General features: G+C 37.8%; 2 protein-coding genes across 2 annotated transcripts in view; one reads left to right on the forward strand and one right to left on the reverse strand.

Moving 5' to 3' along the window:
* Positions 1-18,402, reverse strand: part of PRKN (parkin RBR E3 ubiquitin protein ligase) — a gene marked incomplete at both ends in the record, with an annotated part of 1,053,566 nt that overhangs the window by 754,419 nt on the left and 280,745 nt on the right. The gene's annotated exons all lie outside the window — the stretch shown is intronic.
* Positions 12,759-13,637, forward strand: LOC307061485 (protein SET-like; the record flags this gene model as incomplete). The annotated part of the gene is given in 3 exon segments (XM_079716653.1): positions 12,759-13,299; positions 13,302-13,597; positions 13,599-13,637. Coding segments are annotated over 3 exon segments (876 nt in total).

Below are 18,402 nucleotides of genomic sequence, written 5' to 3' on the forward strand. Positions count from 1 at the left end.
TGAGTGCTGGCCTGGAGGATCATCTAATGTCAAAGGACAGTCAGGTGTATCACGGTGTCGTAGTTCTGATAATACCACCCCTTAACGTGATCCAACTAACTACGTTTGTGGATTCTGCATCTACAAAATAACTATCAGATAATAATTGAGCTGCCAAAAAACCAATGATTAGAAGCCAGGGAGTTTTGAGATCCCTTGTAATAGCAGCCTTGCTATTAAGCCTTACTTAATCCTTACAAGGATCCTATGAAGTTAATACAAAAAAAAAAAAAAAAAACCCAAAAAACAAGACACACACACATACACACACACAAATAAATAAAAGCCAAGGTGATATATTCCAGAATGCAAAAACATAATCAGTTACCATATATTTGAAATGAAGGAAGAGGTCTAAAATAAAGGAGCAACAGCTAGCCAAACACGCAAAAGGAAACTGTAATATGGAATATACTCTTGAGTCAGCCATGCCTCTTCTCTTCCCTACAAAAAGCCAAAGGGCCATGGGTAATAGAAATCTAATACAGACCAGCAGTCAGGAACTTAGGAAGTTCTGAGATACAAGTCAGATTTTCATCAATGATGGGTATGAATTGAGAGGCAAAGACAATATGTAATAAAGCCTCCTTTTATACTTCCTGCCAAGGCAGAAGTTGACATTTTTTAGAGGACATCAGGTCCAAGTGTGTTGGCAAGTGAGGATGCTCACCTAAGCAGCCAGGGTGTGGGCCCTTTCAGGACAGAAAATCCTGCTTATTTATCTGTAAGTAAGACACAGAGATCTATGCACAAGCAGCATGCCTGTATCCAGTGCTGTGCACTAATGTGCAGACGGCAAAGGCAGCCAAGAGAGGGAGGGAGGGTCTGCAGGGAATGAGGCTGATGGGCGAGCAGGAATTCTAGAGGAGCACCGAGAACACTGAGGCATACTGCTCTGAATACATAAGCCCACTGTGAATGAATGCTTCGTGGTGGAAAGTGTTACGCATTATAAATACATCCATGGGTTTTATCATAGGCATCTTAATCCCCAAAGTACAGCATTTGGATAGATTCTACCTCCTAAAATGTAGATTCCTTGATTCAGTGAAATACAATGGGAATTCAGTGAACTAGCTTCTTGCAACATTTCCAATACTGAACAAACCCACTGTAATGGCAGTGTCCTTTCAAGAAAATAAACATGTCAGTAAGTTCAGAAATAGAGGATATTTTAAAAATTACCTGATGGACGAAGACAGTGAAAAGGACCCATCACAGCTATAACTCAAGTATGGGTAAATCTGTAATGGACACATTTACCCTTAGGAGACACTGTCAAAATGTTTTTAATGTGAATTTAAAATATTTGAGTTTGGGGGCTCTTCTGTTTCTGCTATTTTTCACTCCTGATTTATATGCTGTCCCAAGAGTTTGAGAGCGTAAATTAGTTCCTGAGGGCAAAATCTCCAAGGCTCCCCACACCAAGGCCTTGTTATTATAGGCCTGCTCTAGAGCACGAAGCCCCCTGGCAGTATTTGTTTCAGGTGAAAAGAACATCAAGCTGTTATTCTGAAAAAAGACACACTCCAGAAGAAATGCAGCCCAGAAGGGCTTTTGCAAAAGATCCTGCACCGGGGAAAAATAAATCCAGCACAATTATATTTGGGTCCTGCCTTTACAAAGGCTCATTAACATGTCATTCAAATGATGTAAAGAAAGACTGAACTGAGTTAGAGCTTTGCCTGCCAGGCTTTGTCATGGTAAAATGTCCTGTTGTCTAGATACCAGGAATGGAGGAGATGTTCAAGCAGCTCTGGTTTGCTCATGCTTGATACAGACTGGAAATGGTGAACTATTTACCTATTTTAAGGAAACTGTCCAGTTTCCTTTATTCTATTTTCCCACATCAGATGGAGTAAGTCAAACAATTACAGAGCTTTCATTCATGGTGGTTGAATCTATAAAAACACTCAAATGTCACCTGAGACTGAGGACTATATAATATAATCGAGCTACTAATAAAAGTAAAAGAAACTGGCAAAGCTTAGAGAAGCCACTAGTGAAGATCTGTGTGAAGCGATCGAGACAGCAGAGGAGATTCTAAGGTCAGAATAGAGAGAGAGAGAGGAAGGAAAGCAGAGATGGCCGGAATATTGGACAGCACTGGGGCTTAGAAGATTCAGTAGGTGACCTGAACCTTCTACTGCCTCTTCACTAATCTTCAGAAAACACATGCCGTTCACACTCAGAGCTGAATCTGAGGGTATTTTGGCAGCACAGGTGGGCAACCCGGCTGGCCCAGAGTTTGTCTCAAGCTTGGCTGTCATCAAACAGGTGCCCGGCACTTCACTCCTCTATTCCCAAGGGCAACTTCTTCTAAAATGAAATTTCATGCTCAAACTTCAGAAGCATATGATTTAAACATATGCCAGTCTCTTTCTCCATATTTGCAGCTTCTCAATCCTCCACCTCCCAGGCCCTTTCTTAGAATAGCTTCTTGTGGAAGCTATAAGGTTTAGGCGAAAAGTGATTTTCCCCTCCTTTTATCTAGTCCATAGAAGTCTTTCACAAGAAAACTGAGCAGCCACAAGAAAAGAGAATTAACGACATTTTAGAATGTGATATTTTAATGCCTGAGACTATTTTCAGAATGACAGAGGAATTTTCCTTTTGGAAACACACAGTCTTACAAAAAAAAAAAATTCACCATGGACCATAACCAATGGACACAGGCTGGTTTCTGTCTGAAAAGAGAGAGAGAATGAAAAAAGTTATGAAGATAAAAGTATCTTCAAATGACATAATGTGTTTAATTTGAAAGCAATTTTTTCCTCACATAGAGCAAGAATCTATTTCTATAAGATGAAAAGTGTATGAGACATAATAAACACTGCCTATGCTTAGATACATGATAATAAATTTACATTGATTAGTTTACTAAGATAAAAAGTTCTTCTGTGGAACATTATTAAGCAGAAAAAATCAGATAATTGTAATGCTTTAGGTATCCTTAGGTTTAATACGCTGGGGATTCATTACAACTAAGGGATTTTGTATAATGAGGGTTTCTCAGGAGCTCCTAGGGACAAGAGCCACTTTTTCCCAAGGTGTAATTAGTGGCTGCTGGATGGTAGGATTGGAGAGGTTCTGAGAAAAGCTCTTCCTTGACTGACCTGCACCACTGACTCATGCCAGGGAAATACATGTTATCCTTCCAAATACAAACAACACTCAGGGAGCGTTTTGTGGTCTTGTTGTGACTGACTCACAGAGTTACCCAATCTCCCAGGATGTGTGTCACCTCAATTCTCCAAATTCTCCCGAATTCTCCTTCTGTTTGCCTCATGCTTCTAGACTGAGCTGAACCACAGTGTCCTCCATAACACCCTTCCTGACTGCTCTAGTCTACAATAATCTCCCTAACATGGCAGCATCATAACTTAGCTTTTAATTTTTCCCCTATCACTCCTAGACTAGTCAGCCCCATCACCTTAACCGAGGTCATTGAAATTAGGTGAAAACTGATTTAAATGATCAAATAATCAGGCACAGTAGTTTATAGTTCTTTCACATACATATTGGAGAAACAAGATATGTATTTCTTGGTAATAAGTGACCCTCTTGGGAGGAATGAAGACTCGGTACTTAAGGGAATATGAGGTGAAGACACTGAAAGAATAAGAAGGTAATGCTGAGGATAGTCATGACGCTACATTATTGTCCAGGACAGTGTAGTTTTATACTGCAATTTGCAACTTATTCGTGGATTATGAAATCTATAAATGAATAGGAATCAACAGTTTAAAAATGAAGTAGAGCTTTTAGAATGCTAACATGATTGCAAATGTCCAAGACTGGAAAATAGTGTAAAGCACATTCTAAATTTATTTGACCATGAAACCCTTTAGAGAGGGTACACTGAGGAGCTGGGACTCTTCCCATCAGAGTCTGGAAAATGCTGGTTATAGGCCAAGGCCTCTGAAGACGCATCTGTCTCCTCTGTATATTCTGATTTCTACCTACCCTGCACTATGACTCATTCTACATAACAGGGATACCCTATGTAAGCAACAAAAAAGCTGAGAAGAACTGGGAGGAAAAAAAGTAAGAAAATGCTTGAAAATTTTGTTTCACTTTTATAAGGAATGAAAAATTCATTTCAGTTCAGCCCCCAAACCTTGCAATATAGGTTTCTGAGAGGACTGCTTTTTAAGTGGTACCTTACAAAAAATGTTAATATATTAAGAAAATACTGAAAGTCCTTAAATCTAGTGACAGTAGAACTAGAGTAAAAGGACTGAAATAAGGTGGAGTATGTTTTTAGGAGAGGGCACTGGACAAGTCCTATTTGTTGTCCTGAACACCTGTTATTTTTGTTGAACTGCTTTGTCTTTGTCTATCTCCTCACTCTTATTAAATTTTAATGAGTCTAAAAAATTGTTATATAAAACAGAAGAGAAAAATAGTTGGTTATTTATGCATCAGAACTGACCAAAGTAGTAAAAAATAATTGAAGTAACCTGTTTTATTTTCCTTATAAACTCATAGCCTCTTTTTAAATAGGGCACAATGATTTTTATTTTTTTTTTATATTTATGGAAACTTGACCTATAGACATTTTTTCTTCCTTTGGCAAATACTCTTTCATGATTACGTAAGAGTACAGCCTATTTCACATGGTAAGATATTAAAATGAAGGATACTAATTCACCTCTGGATTTCAGATGCTGAAGTCTTCTTCAAAATCCTTTATGAACTTTTCAGTAAATCATTAACAAAATGACTTAGTTGTTTTCACAGAAAAATTACTTTCCATCAGGGAGATGAATAAAACGTAGCATTTATCTCCTGGCACAGGCTTACTATTGTTTTAACACTGTCTTCTTCATCTACACAATTCTTAGTCATCAAATGTCTGATATTTTGGCATATCACTACTTTAATTACAAAAAAACAATCAAGTGAAAATTAATTTAAATAGTCAAGTAAGTCAGGGGGAAATCAATCCTGATTCTGCTCATATGAATCTGTTGCATCAAAATTCCTATCTACTCTCACCAGAGAATTTGGGATTGTATTTGAATTTTCTTTTTAAGAAGCTCTGTTTGCCTGCCAGGAGTATAGACAGAACTAAGACTGAATTTCAACTTGAAAGGCACCAAGTAGAATCTCATAAGTTTCATGGATGAAATCTTATAATGTTCAAGGTAAAGTCTATCGAGCAGAAAAGAACAGAACTGAACGATCTCAAAGGACTAAAACACTGACTGCAATCTCAATTATTGGGAAAACTTTCCTTCATCCATCCTAAGAAGCCATTTTCAAAGCTCATCACACGAGCCACATTCTGAAAATCTTCAGACCTGGCTAAGTCCTCAGCAACAAAAGAAAAAAGAAGCAAAGGAAATACAAATTCAATTAAAGAAGGAACTAAAACCAAAAGGTGTTAAGTGACAATAAAACAATTTTCAATAATATGTATAGAAGAATGTATGAAGTCTACAGTGTGTAAGGGACTGAAGGAAATCAGGACCCTTCATTGATTCTTTGATTTGATTTATCTATGATAAATAAAAGTGGGGAGAGGACTGGCCAGGAAGAGTAAAATGAGTCACAAATATGCTCCTTCCCCTAGATCTTTTTCCTTCGTTAAGCTCAATATTTTGAATATTTACATCCTTATATTGATTGGCAATTATAGTAAAACAGAACTATTTGATGGAATTACATCCATTCATCCAAAAATAAGATTACTCAAGATAGGCAGAGAATTTTCCCTCCCTTTCTCCACAGGTGGTACAGAGCTGGATGTCATGAATGTGTGTTTTGCAAAGTCTCCAGACCATGTGGCCCTATTTGGAAGCTTGATTTGCCTAATTATTCCATCCCTTTCATGCTCGGGTTGTCTCCAGTATTTCCTGGTTGTGAATAACATTTTGTGAACATCTCTATGCATTAATCTTTGATGCCATTTCTAATTATTTCTTCATGGTAGAACTGAAAAGGATTAAATTATTGAGTTAGCAATCAGGAATCATTTTAAACCTCGTGATACATTTTAATCTGGTTGATTTAAAACATCTACTACCAACTCATTTGGGGGCTGCATTTTTGCTTCCCCATCCTAGATCCCCTTTCTACTCTCCTTTTTATTCTATTCTCTCTTGACTTTTTCTCCCAAACCTCTGTCCCACACACATTTGCAAACAATGCACCATCTCCAAGAGCGCCTCCATGAATCCCGAAGACATCGTGGAGCTTCAGACTTTATGCTAGTTGTTGGTTTTGTTTGGTTTTTATGGAGTCCCCTTATACCTTGCTCCTCCCTCTCCTAATTTAACTCTCCTGTTTCCTCCTACAGGAATGATCTACTTCCTCATCAAGGTTAGTAATGCATTCTGGTCATGCTTCATACGTAGCAAGTAGATCTCACACTCTCTAGAAGTGCTTTACCAAACAGCTGCTCCAGCTAGAAGGTGGACTCTAAGGGCACAGACAAAAACACGATTGATCTCTGTATCATAAGAATATACCAAATGGCTTGGCACATAAGAGGTACTCCATAAATGCTTAGGAAATTTAATTACTACAGAGGAAATTCAAAAGGCATCCCAAAGGCCTAGATTATGCTCTTTCAGGATAATTTGTAATTTGATAATGTAAAAATGCACTATTACACAGAAAGTAGATTAAATTAATTTCAAAATGTTCTACAACAGTTTTACCAGATATTTCTGAGACCATAATGCAAAACTGGTTAGATGTCTTGAATCAAGAAACAATCAAAACGTTAAGACTTTTCATTCCCTCAAATTGTAGCCATATTCAATTTCTTACTTTTGCTGTCATGTATATTGTGGACTTGAGGCTTTAGTGGTCTCTGTATTTTATCAAAAGCTTGCATTTTAGTCCAGAGCCTGTGCTCCACAATGGGAGAGGCCACAGCAGTGAGAGGCCCGCATACCGCAAAAAAAAAAAAAAAAAAGCTTGCATTTTATAAGGAGAATTTGTATTAATTTCTTAATGCAATATGTGATTTAATATTAAACTCTTCCATGATATTTTTCCTTGAGATTTCCTGCTAGAAGTCTATTGATTTTGATCATCTATTAGAAGCCAACTCATGGACCAGAATGTAATTGTCAGAGTGTAACAGATTTTTCTAATAATTTCTATTTAGTTGATTAAACCTAGGTAATATAATACAAGGTTCTGCTAAATAACTAAAATTTTAAAAAGGAATAACATTAGGAAGGCTTTTTCTGGATTACAGATGTGATCTATCATATAGTTTAAAATAATAAACTCAGAGGGAGGGGATATGGGGATCTATGTATACATATAGCTGATTCACTTTGTTATACAGCAGAAACTAACACAACATTGTAAAGCAATTATACTCCAATAAAGATGATAAAAATTAATTTAAAAAACAAAAAACAACTCAGTTTTCTGTCTCAATGGTTGGTCTCTACTTTCTCCTCAGGAAATAGTACATGCTGCACCTCTGTTTCCCATCACAGTGGTTCTGAATGTTGAAAATATGCTGCTCTTATCTTTCTAACCTCATTGAAACAGGATTCTTATCTTGTGCAAGTGCAAAAGGCCAAAGTTTTAAGTGAGCAAAGTCACTGTGATTGCATAAAAGCAGAAAAGAACACAAATACCTGTTCTACTTATCACAATTATTTAACTCTAAATGAATCATTAAGTGTTTACTGCTTGCTCACTTTCGGCACTGTTCTGGGTCTACAAGAAGAAAAGAACATCTACGTTTCAGAAGCTTAGCACCTACTTGAGCAAGAGAAGTGTCCCACTGAAAAGCAATGTGTGAAACTGTTTAAAATCATATGATGTTATATGTCTGGATAAAATTTGAACTTGCTTCGAGCCTGCCCTCTCATGCATATTAATTCATGTGGATATTAAATACAATCCAAAATTATGGTTAATGTGTATTATTTGATGTAGAGAAGGAACTAAAATATTGTGCAACCATTTTACACGTGGTGACATTTTAAATCTTATGGACAATCTAGGAGAATTTTTTAAAATGTCTTCTTTAGGCACCTCTTCTTGCAAACATTCTCCTTAGAATTTGGTTGCCCATCCCCTCTTTTCTGACTTGCCTTCCTTGACTTGCATTTGACCATTTCTCTTCTGCCCCCTTCCTGTACGACTCAGTTCCTAAAAACATGATTACTGGTCCCTGTTACCTGTTGCTGGGACTACTATAGTCTTCCCACTAGTCCCACATTAGCAGTCTCCTCTGTCTCCTCCTCTCTGCAGTCCATATTCCAGTCCCAAGCTAGTGTGCTCCTGCAAGAACACAGTGGCTTCACACCATTCCTTTGTTCACGAATGGTCATTAGCTCTCCTCTAAAAACCAGATTAAAGTCAGTTTCCATGCTGGCATTCAGGGCCATCCACAGTAACTCCAACTCTAATCCTAACCCTAGCCCTAACCCTAGACCACCTACCTGTGCATTTGTACCTCCTATTACTCTCCCACACTCATCCTTAGAGCCTACCTGGACCAGCCTCTGCATTTAAAAACATCAGATGATTTGCTATCTCAATGCCTTTGCCTTGCACATCTCTAGCCATTAAATTCTACTTATCTTCTGAGTCCATCTTAAATACTCCCTTTTATTTAGTAATCATCTATGAGCATTACATAGATGCTCATATGTGAGCACTCTTTTTCTAAAATGCAATAGTACTTTATGCTTATCTTATGGAAGTGGCCATAGTTTTCTTTACATTACCCTTATTTATGCACTGTTCCCAATCACTAGATTTACAAATACCATGAAGACAGGTACTTGGTACTACTTACATTCTTATTCTCTAGTGCACTCAGCAGAGTAGTTTGCACATAGTAGGAATAAGATTAGTATTGACTGGATTGACATTTTAATCAAGCTTATATATTCTCTCTAAAAATATAATCTAGGAAATGAATTTAATCTAGGAAACTAACTGTTAATCATTAGTGACAAAATAGAATCTAAGGATGGCTTAATGGCAATATAAATAGGTCATTATGGGGTAAATGGATGTTGTAGGGATAGGGAAGATTCTAGACTTAATATTCAGGTTCCAGTGAGAGAGATGAATGGTTTCCTAAGATCCATGAATATCTGCATGTCTTCTTTTCCACATGACATTATTTTGCAACTGAATATATCAATATGAGGTCGTACGTTCCACAAAATGTAGTGAGGACACCTTCAGGGTTTGGATCTTCCAGAAGGAATCACATTGCACTCATTTGGCAACATCTCTGCCAGTGACTAGAATTCCTGCTGTCTACAGTTTTGCTGTGATTATTTACACTTTTATGGGCTTACTAACAAGAATCACAAGGCATAATAGAATGATCAGTTAGATTTTCCCAAAGTAACTTGTTATTCAGAAGAAAAATATCTCCAGGAAAGTATCTTTAATTATCCTGGAACAATTCACCATAAGAGATATCCCCAAGTGCCCCTACAAGTTCCCAAATTAGGACAATTGTTATTTGTTTATCCAACTTACTGAGAACTATTTGAAGCATCTGACCATGCTGGAACTTAAGGAACTACCCTTTAAGATGGTACTTTCTGTCGAGCAGAGGCAACAGAAGGACCAAGCTAAGGAAGAGTTCTCCCAAGGATGAGGCGTGTCAGAATCCCTCCAGTAGAGAGGACAGGGTGGCTCTCGACCCACCCAATTCAACTTTGAGGGAGGACACATTACTCCAGCATTAGCTCTTTTCCCAGCTTCCAAGGAGGAGACTGTATGAGAGCAGTCTGGCTAGGTTCAAGTACTTCACTACCAAAGCTCACAGGTTTACCCACGGAGTCTGCCACGTCTGACCATGTGAGCACACAAGGTCTCCTTAGAGAATCAGTGAGAGCACAATCCTCTGGAAAGTGTGATGAGGACATTGGACCAGGACGCTTGGTGTACAACAGCAAATAGGCCCTGGGAAAGCAGTGTGTGCCATCTACGAATGCTTGCCTAACACAGGCAGAATATTATCCTCTCAAAGGCAATCGACAAGCTTTGATTAAGTAGAGGTAAAATTGTATTTAAACCATAATGGAAAAGAATATAAATATGTATTCATATAATATTATATGTATATATAAAGAATGTATATGTATGTATAACTGAGTTGCTTTGCTGTACAGAAGAAATTAATACAATATTGTAAATCAACTATACTTCAATTTAAAAAATTCACTAAATCAACCATTATAACTGAAACATAATTTGTAATATATTTTCTCCATTAGACACTTCTTCCTTGTATGCAAACATAAAACTTGTTAACATACAAACAAACAGATACACAAAGGATTCTCCCTAAATCTTAGCAACTTACATTAAAGAAAGTTCCTTAAATCACTACAGTTCCTCGGGAATATTATTATTCATTTATGTTCCATCATTTCATAGAGTGAATACCGACTTAAAATTTCTCAAAGTGCCAGGCCTGTCTGTACTTTGAAGACAATTATGTCAATGTCTCTAACTTCCTGTGTATGTCATACTCTTTTCCATATGGAAGAGGCTATCAATTTTATGTCTGCATGAAGGAGAGGAATCATAGGACATTTTACCTGTTAAATCACATCTATTTTAAGGAAAGAAAGATGGTAAATACATTTTCTCTATAAAGAATGCTGTCTACCATTATTTCTCATTAATCAAATGTGATGTGTAACTTGCTAAAAAGCCCTATAGCATTTTCCTAACAATTATAGCTCCTAATCTGTATAACATGCTGCTTCATTTTAAGCCAAAGGGACATTCTTGAAATCCATAAATAGTACAGAGTATAAAGAGGGAAAAAATATAACTTGTACTCTAGCTTTTAGCCAGAGAAAACAGAAACAGAGAAAAGAGAAAAACAGGTAATGCTTTCCACATCTGAGTGATAAAACATATGCACAGAATTCCTACTGACTATATGGGAACAGCCAGGAAATCATTCTTTTAAAAATGAGTTTTAAGCAGAACAGTAATCTAGTAAAGCATCATAACACATTGCACCGCCTGGAGCAGCCCCACAGTGTGGTATGATGCCTTTAGAAAGCAGAGTTTGGTCCAATAGTGCTGTCTAGGGGAGAATGTGAGTTAAAGAGAGGGAGTGCTGTGCACATTTGTATCCACTCTACAACAATCCACCATTGCCCCTGGTGCCCGGCATCTCCTCTGCACCCACAAATCTGGAATTAGGCTTCACGTGCGTGCCCTCTGCAGCTACAAGCTTTGCATCCCAATTAAACCAACCCCACTGTTCTGCAAGAATAGCCCTGCTCAGTGACTGACAAACATTTAAGAATGTACGCATGTGAAACTAAGATGAAAATGAGAGCAGACATTATTTATGTGAAAGGGCATTTAAAGATGAATAAGTTATGTGAGGTTGAGAAAGTATGCCCATGTAGAAATGGATGAGACAGTTGCTGAAGTATGGAAGACTAGTTGTGGAAATGCTAGGGCAAATCAAGTAGACATGTGACGGTTGTTATTTTACAATGGCCATAGAAAACTTGCTAATTAGTATTTATCAAAAAAAGTTTTCGAGTGACCAATCTTTTTTTTTTTTTTTGAGGTATGCGGGCCTCTCACTGTTGTGGCCTCTCCCGTTGCGGAGCACAGGCTCTGGACGCGCAGGCTCAGTGGCCATGGCTCATGGACCCAGCCGCTCTGCGGGGCATGTGGGATCCTCCCGGACCGGGGCACGAACCCGTGTCCCCTGCATTGGCAGGCGGACTCTCAACCACTGCACCACCAGGGAAGCCCTGCATTTTTTATATGTAGAGTGTGAATGCTATGCATGGGAATGCCCTAATCTATTTGGTACTCTGGAATTTTGTTAGACAACAAAAGAAATCTTAAAAAGTGACTTCATTTGGAATTCAGAAATTGTATTTACACTGAAATGTTTATTACAATGAAATATAGCAGAAAGGCTTGTAAGTTATAGAACAACGTTAGAAGCTTATGTGTTGACTGAAGTTTTCCACCAAGTTTATGAAGACGGTGGAGGGATATTTCTACCACAAAAAAAGTAACATTAATTTTTACACATAATATTAGAAACTAAGTATTTTCTATGCAATATACTCCTATGCTGGGAATTCCAGATCTTTATGTCAAAGATCCTGGAAAATCTACTGAGGGTATCATGTCAAAACTCAAAGTTGTCAAGTATTACTAATGATATCTCTACTGTGTCCTTATACAGAAATGGTGTTATTTTGAATCTAGAGTCCAGAAATAGACCTAAACACATATGGGCATTTGATTTTGATGAACAAAGTCAACCAAGGGGAAAGGAATGAGTGCATATCCATATAGGTATGCATACCTAACACCGCAATAAAATTAACATGAGCTGGATCCTAAATCTAAATGGAAAAGCCACAACTATAAAGTGTCTAGGAGAAAACATAGGAGAATATTTTATGACTTGAGATTATGCAAAGGTTTCTTTGACAGACTCTAGCAATAACTATAAAAGAGTAATACATTTAAAATTTAAAATGTCTCTTCATCAAAAGATGATATAAAGAAAATGAATTAACAACCTACAGACTGTCAGAAAATAGTCATAAAACATGTATCTGACAAAGTACTGGCATCTTATATATATATATATATATGAAAGATTCTGGAAAGATACACCAAACAGTCCAATTAAAACATGAGCGGAAGAGTTCTCAGAGCTCCTGGTACAAGCTTCTTCCCTTGGGTGGATTCTTGGCTTTTGTCCCAGCATGGCCCCCAAACACCAGTCTTCACTTCCACCCCAAGCAAAGAAACTGAAAAAACCGAGAAGGACTCCTGCCTCCAGGCCAGAGGAAATGTCTGCTTCTCCGAACTTGCCGAAGGAAGAAAAAGAACAGCAAGAAGCAATTGAACATATTGATGAAGTACAAAATGAAATAGACAGACTTAACGAACAAGCCAGTGAGGAGATTTTGAAAGTAGAACAGAAATATAACAAACTCCGCCAACCATTTTTTAGGAAGAGGTCGGAATTGATCGCCAAAATCCCAAATTTTGGGGTAACAACATTTGTTAACCATCCACAAGTGTCTGCACTGCTTGGGGAGGAGGATGAAGAGGTGCTGCATTATTTGACAAGAGTCGAAGTGACAGAATTTGAAGATATTAAATCAGGTTACAGAATAGATTTTTATTTTGATGAAAACCCTTACTTTGTAAATAAAGTTCTCTCCAAAGAATTTCATCTGAATGAGAGTGGTGATCCATCTTCAAAGTCCACTGAAATCAAATGGAAATCCGGAAAGTATCTGACAAACGTTCAAGTCAAACTCAGAATAAAGCCAGCAGGAAGAGACAGCATGAGGACCCAGAAAGCTTCTTCACCTGGTTTACTGATCATTCTGATGCAGGTGCAGATGAGTTAGGAGAGGTCATCAAAGATGATATTTGGGCAAATCCATTACAGTACTACTTGGTTCTGGACATGGATGACGAGGAAAGGGAAGGAGAAGAAGATGACGATGACGATGAAGAGGAAGAAGGATTGGAAGATATTGATGAAGAAGGGGATGAGGATGAAGGTGAAGAAGATGAAGATGATGATGAGGGGGGAGGAAGGAGAGGAAGATGAAGGAGAAGATGACTAATGGAACACTGATGGATTCCAACCTCCCTTTCTTAATTTTCTCCAGTCCCTGGGAGCAAGTTGCAGTCTTTTTTTTTTTTTTCTCCTTCTCCTCTTGTGCTCAGTTGCCCTGTTTTTGAGGTCTCTTTTTCTCCTTTATACCATGGCTCACAACTTATTTTGGGGGGAAATGTCTTGAGCAGAATTCAGTGGGAAAAGAATCTCTACCCCTTTCTGTTCCAAATTCATTTTTATCTCTTCCTGTCTCAACAAAAACTTTATGGAATCAACACCACCATGCTCTGTGGGAAAAAAGAAGACCCTTCTGCTCCCTTAGCTCTGCTGGAAGCTGGAGGGTGCATAGAATTCTAGCTTCTTTCCTCCTTTCTCTGTATATTGGGCTCGGAGATTACACTGTGTCTCTATGTGAATATGGACAGTTAGCATTTACCAACATGTATCTGTCTACTTTCTCTTGTTTAAAAAAAGAAAAAAAAACTTTACAAAATGGGGTTACAGAAGGTCAGCAAAGGGTGGGTTTGAGATGTTTGGGTGGGTTAAGTGGGCATTTTGACAACATGGCTTCTCCTTTGGCATGTTAAATTGTGATGTTTAATGGACATCCTTGCAGTTTAAGATGACATTTTTAAAATAAAATTCTCTCCTAATGAAAAACAAAATGAGCGGAAGACCAAAACTAGACATTTCACCAAGGAAGACATACAGATGGACAAGAGGCACATGAAAAGATGCTCAACATCACTAATTATTAGAGAAATGCAAATCAAAACCACAATGAGGTTTCACCTCATGCCGATCAGAATGGCCATTATCAAAACATCTAGAAACAATAAGTGCTGGAGAGGTTGTGGTGAAAAGGGAACCCTCCTGAACTGTTAGTGGGAATGCAAATTGATACAGCTACTATGGAAGGCAGTATGGAGGTTCCTTAAAAAACTAAAAATAGAACTACCATATGACCCAGCAATCCCACTACTGGGCATATACCCTGAGAAAATCATAATTCAAAAAGAGACATGTACCACAATGTTCATTGCAGCTCTATTTACAATAGCCAGGACATGGAAGCAAGCTAAGTGTCCATTGACAGATGAATGGATAAAGAAGATGTGTCACATACATACAATGGAATATTACTCTGCCATAGAAAGAAATGAAATTGAGTTATTTGTAGTGAGGTGGATGGACCTAGAGTCTGTCGTACAGAGTGAAGTAAGTCATAAAGAGAAAAACAAATACTGTATGCTAATGCATATACATGGAATCTAAAAAAAAAAAAAATGGTACTGATGAACCTAGTTGCAGGGCAGGAATAAAGAGGTAGACATAGAAAATGGACTTGAGGACATGGGGTGGGAGTGGGAAGCTGGGGCAAAGTGAGTGTAGCATTGACATATACACTATACCGAATGTAAAATAGTTAGCTAGTGGGAAACAGCAGCATAGCAAAGGGAGATTGGCTCAGTGCCTTGTGATGACTTAGAGGGGTGGGATGGGGGGATGGGAGGGAGGCTCACAAAGGAGGGGATATGGGGACATATGTGTGCATATGGCTGATTCACTTTGGTGTACAACAGAAACTAACACAGTGTTGTGAAGCAATTATATTCCAATAAAGATCTATTAAATATATATATATATATATATATATATATATATATATATATATATACTTAAAAAAAGCAAATGATACACAAGTATTGAACTCTACATAGTGGTGTTCATTATGTAGCAATGTATTTAGAGATGACGTGTAATCATGTCTCTAATTTACTTTAAAATGCCTCAAAACCAAGATGGATTGGTAAGTGATTAGAGATGGATAGATGGATATTTAGGTAAAAAAGAAACTACAATAAAATATTAATTGCAGAACCTAGGTCCTGTGTATATGAATGTTCACTGTACAATTCTTTCAAGTTTTCTGTATATTTGAAAATTTTCAAAATATAATTTTGAAAAAAAATCCACAAGTCCAGGAACCACTGATCTACAGCACCAGGACTCAGTTGTTACTCTCTGATAAATGACTTTCCCCCGAAAAGGAAACGCTTGTTCTCTTCCCTCTGGACCCCTCCACTGCACAGCTTCTCACACTCTTGTCCATTTCATATCCAACCTTATTTCTTTTTTTCAAAAGGAAAAGAAGCAGCCTTATTTTTCTGAAAGCAGATTATGCTAAGGGGCACATTACACTTTACGGCAATTATGCTAGTAATTTTCACTTCAAAGGACTGTTATTTGGATACTGTTTGTTCAGTTTCCCAGTTTATCTCATAGCCTTGCCATTCTACTCAATTTGACTGAAATTAATACTGTTTTAGTTGGTCCTGCTTCACCATACCAAAATAAGACAGAATGGAACTAACAGCAGAAATGTCTATTCTACACAAAGATGTCTGATCACTTTAACATTATTATTTTAGGTACTCTTAACCCTTAAAACCAAGTATCAGGTTTAGACTTGCAGATTTGATTCATGAAAGCCCTCAAATAGAGCTCAGACTGGACATGGAGGGACTGACCCTGATTTTCACTCTCCTTGGATTATTTTAATATTTTTTTAAATTAAAGAAAACAAATGACCAGCTTTACATCACTGTTATTTGCATCAGTGACTATCTACAACTGTTTCTCTTCTTAGAAATCCATTAAAATGTGCCATTTCTGATGTGGATCTTGCCCTCTGTAATGTACTCCTACTGGAACAGGAACAATGTCAACATCAACAATGTAAGCCATTTCTAACTTAACTAGTCTAGAATTTGTAAGAGATAGTCAGCTTTCACTGGAACCAGACCCAGAACAAATCTGTGTGTGGAAAAGTAGGTGTTAAAGTCCCCTTTGTCTTCAAAAGATTGGTTTTATATGATTTTAGTATGTTGTTTTGGTATGATTTAGTCTCATATGATTTTAGCTAATAAAACTGTATGCTTCTTTCTGGAGCTGCACACATTTAGAAACTAGCCGGCTCATTTCATTTGATATACACTTCACTGTGAATGACTGAGTAAATGAGATCTTAAGACTTAGGGACTCAAATATTTGCATATATGCAGAGACTAAGTACTGTTAAATGCTGCTCAGGGGCTTCCGTGGTGGCACAGTGGTTGAGAGTCTGCCTGCCGATGCAGGGGACACGGGTTCGTGCCCCGGTCTGGGAAGACCCCACATGCCGCGGAGCGGCTGGACCCATGAGCCATGGCCGCTGGGCCTGCATGTCCGGAGCCTGTGCTCCACAACGGGAGAGGCCACGACAGTGAGAGGCCCGCGTACTGCAAAAAAAAAAAAAAAAAGAAAAACAAACAAACAAACAAACAAAAAACCCAAAAAATGCTGCTCAGGATGGCAAAGACTGAGGTTTAGTTGCATTGACAGCAAGTAAAATCTAGATCTTCAGAGAACAAAAGTCTATGTTTCAATAGGTTTAACAACTTCAGTTGAAAGCATATTTTAAAAACTGATACTCATAACAAGCCTTGCAAAAAAGAAGCTATTTATAAATCAAGCCTCTGAAACAAGAATATAGAAACCCCCAAAATATCTTACATAATTATTCATTTTTTAAAAAAGGTGATTATGACAACATGCAGACATGAATAAGAAAAATACACTGAAGGGAAAAAGTGCAATAACCCCAAAGAAACCTAAATATATTTTACGGAAAAGAGCAGCAAAGACTGTGCATAAAGACGAACAGGAGAAGTAATTAGCTTGTCTATCTGGGAGAAGAAAAAGGTTATTGTAGCTTTCTAGGCATGGGAAGCTAGACCAAGTGTGAAGGGAGAACCTCACAGTGTGAATAGCTAAATATAACCTAGAAATCCCATCTCCTGGTACACTGCAGAGTTCCTTAAAAAAGGCTTCCGAATGTAAAGAGAGAGAGAGAGGGAAAAAAAAGAAGTTTAGGGATTATGAAACAGAGGAAGAAAGCCAAGTGGGACACCATGTTGACTGAGGTGATGATTCTCTCCAGAACAAGGAAGTGTGGCTGAAAGCCTAAGTGAGTTCCTTCTTAGTGTTTACAGAGGGAGATTAATTGTCCCCTACTCTGAACTCTACAGTGTGCAGGTTGGAAATGCTTCTTCATGGAGTGTTCAATACCAAGGCCTCCCAACTAGACCAATGACTATGCTAAATGTCCATCCATCTTTTAGGGCAAAAAGGCAATCATCCAAGAGAGTTGAAAAGATGTGGGAAAAAAATTGGGGAGCTATTGACCAAATGTACAACCCTCTCAATACAACTAGCCACTGTGTGAAAGAATGGGTTGGTACACATATTATTCTTAGGTATTAAAATGTTCTATAGGAAGACCAGGGTATTACAGTACAGTGCATCACTTTCAATAGTTTTGCCAAATATCTGGTGAAGAATAATCAACTGGGGCAACACATGGTTTTTCAAAGATAGGCAAAACCCTCCAACAAGAAGCATATTTCCTCATGAGTTAAGTTAATAGTGCTCTTCAACCATTTAATAAAATATTTATTGAGTACCTTGCATTGTTGTCAGTGTCAAGGTACAAGGGAAACAGCTGTAAATAGGAGACACACTCTGCTCTAGTAGGAGGAAACAGATCATCTCAACAAATTAACAAGACAATTTCAGCTAATCATAAATGATACCAAAATATAAAATATAAAAAAGTGTTAAGAAGTAATTGAAGGAGATACTTTAAAACAGGTGACCAAAAACACTTCTCTGAGAAAGTGATATTGAAGTTGGTCACAGAGTGATGAAGAGGTGCTGCCCATTCCAAGGTC

The sequence above is a fragment of the Hyperoodon ampullatus genome, assembly GCF_949752795.1.
Source record: "Hyperoodon ampullatus genome assembly, chromosome: 12".
Lineage (NCBI taxonomy): Eukaryota > Metazoa > Chordata > Mammalia > Artiodactyla > Ziphiidae > Hyperoodon > Hyperoodon ampullatus.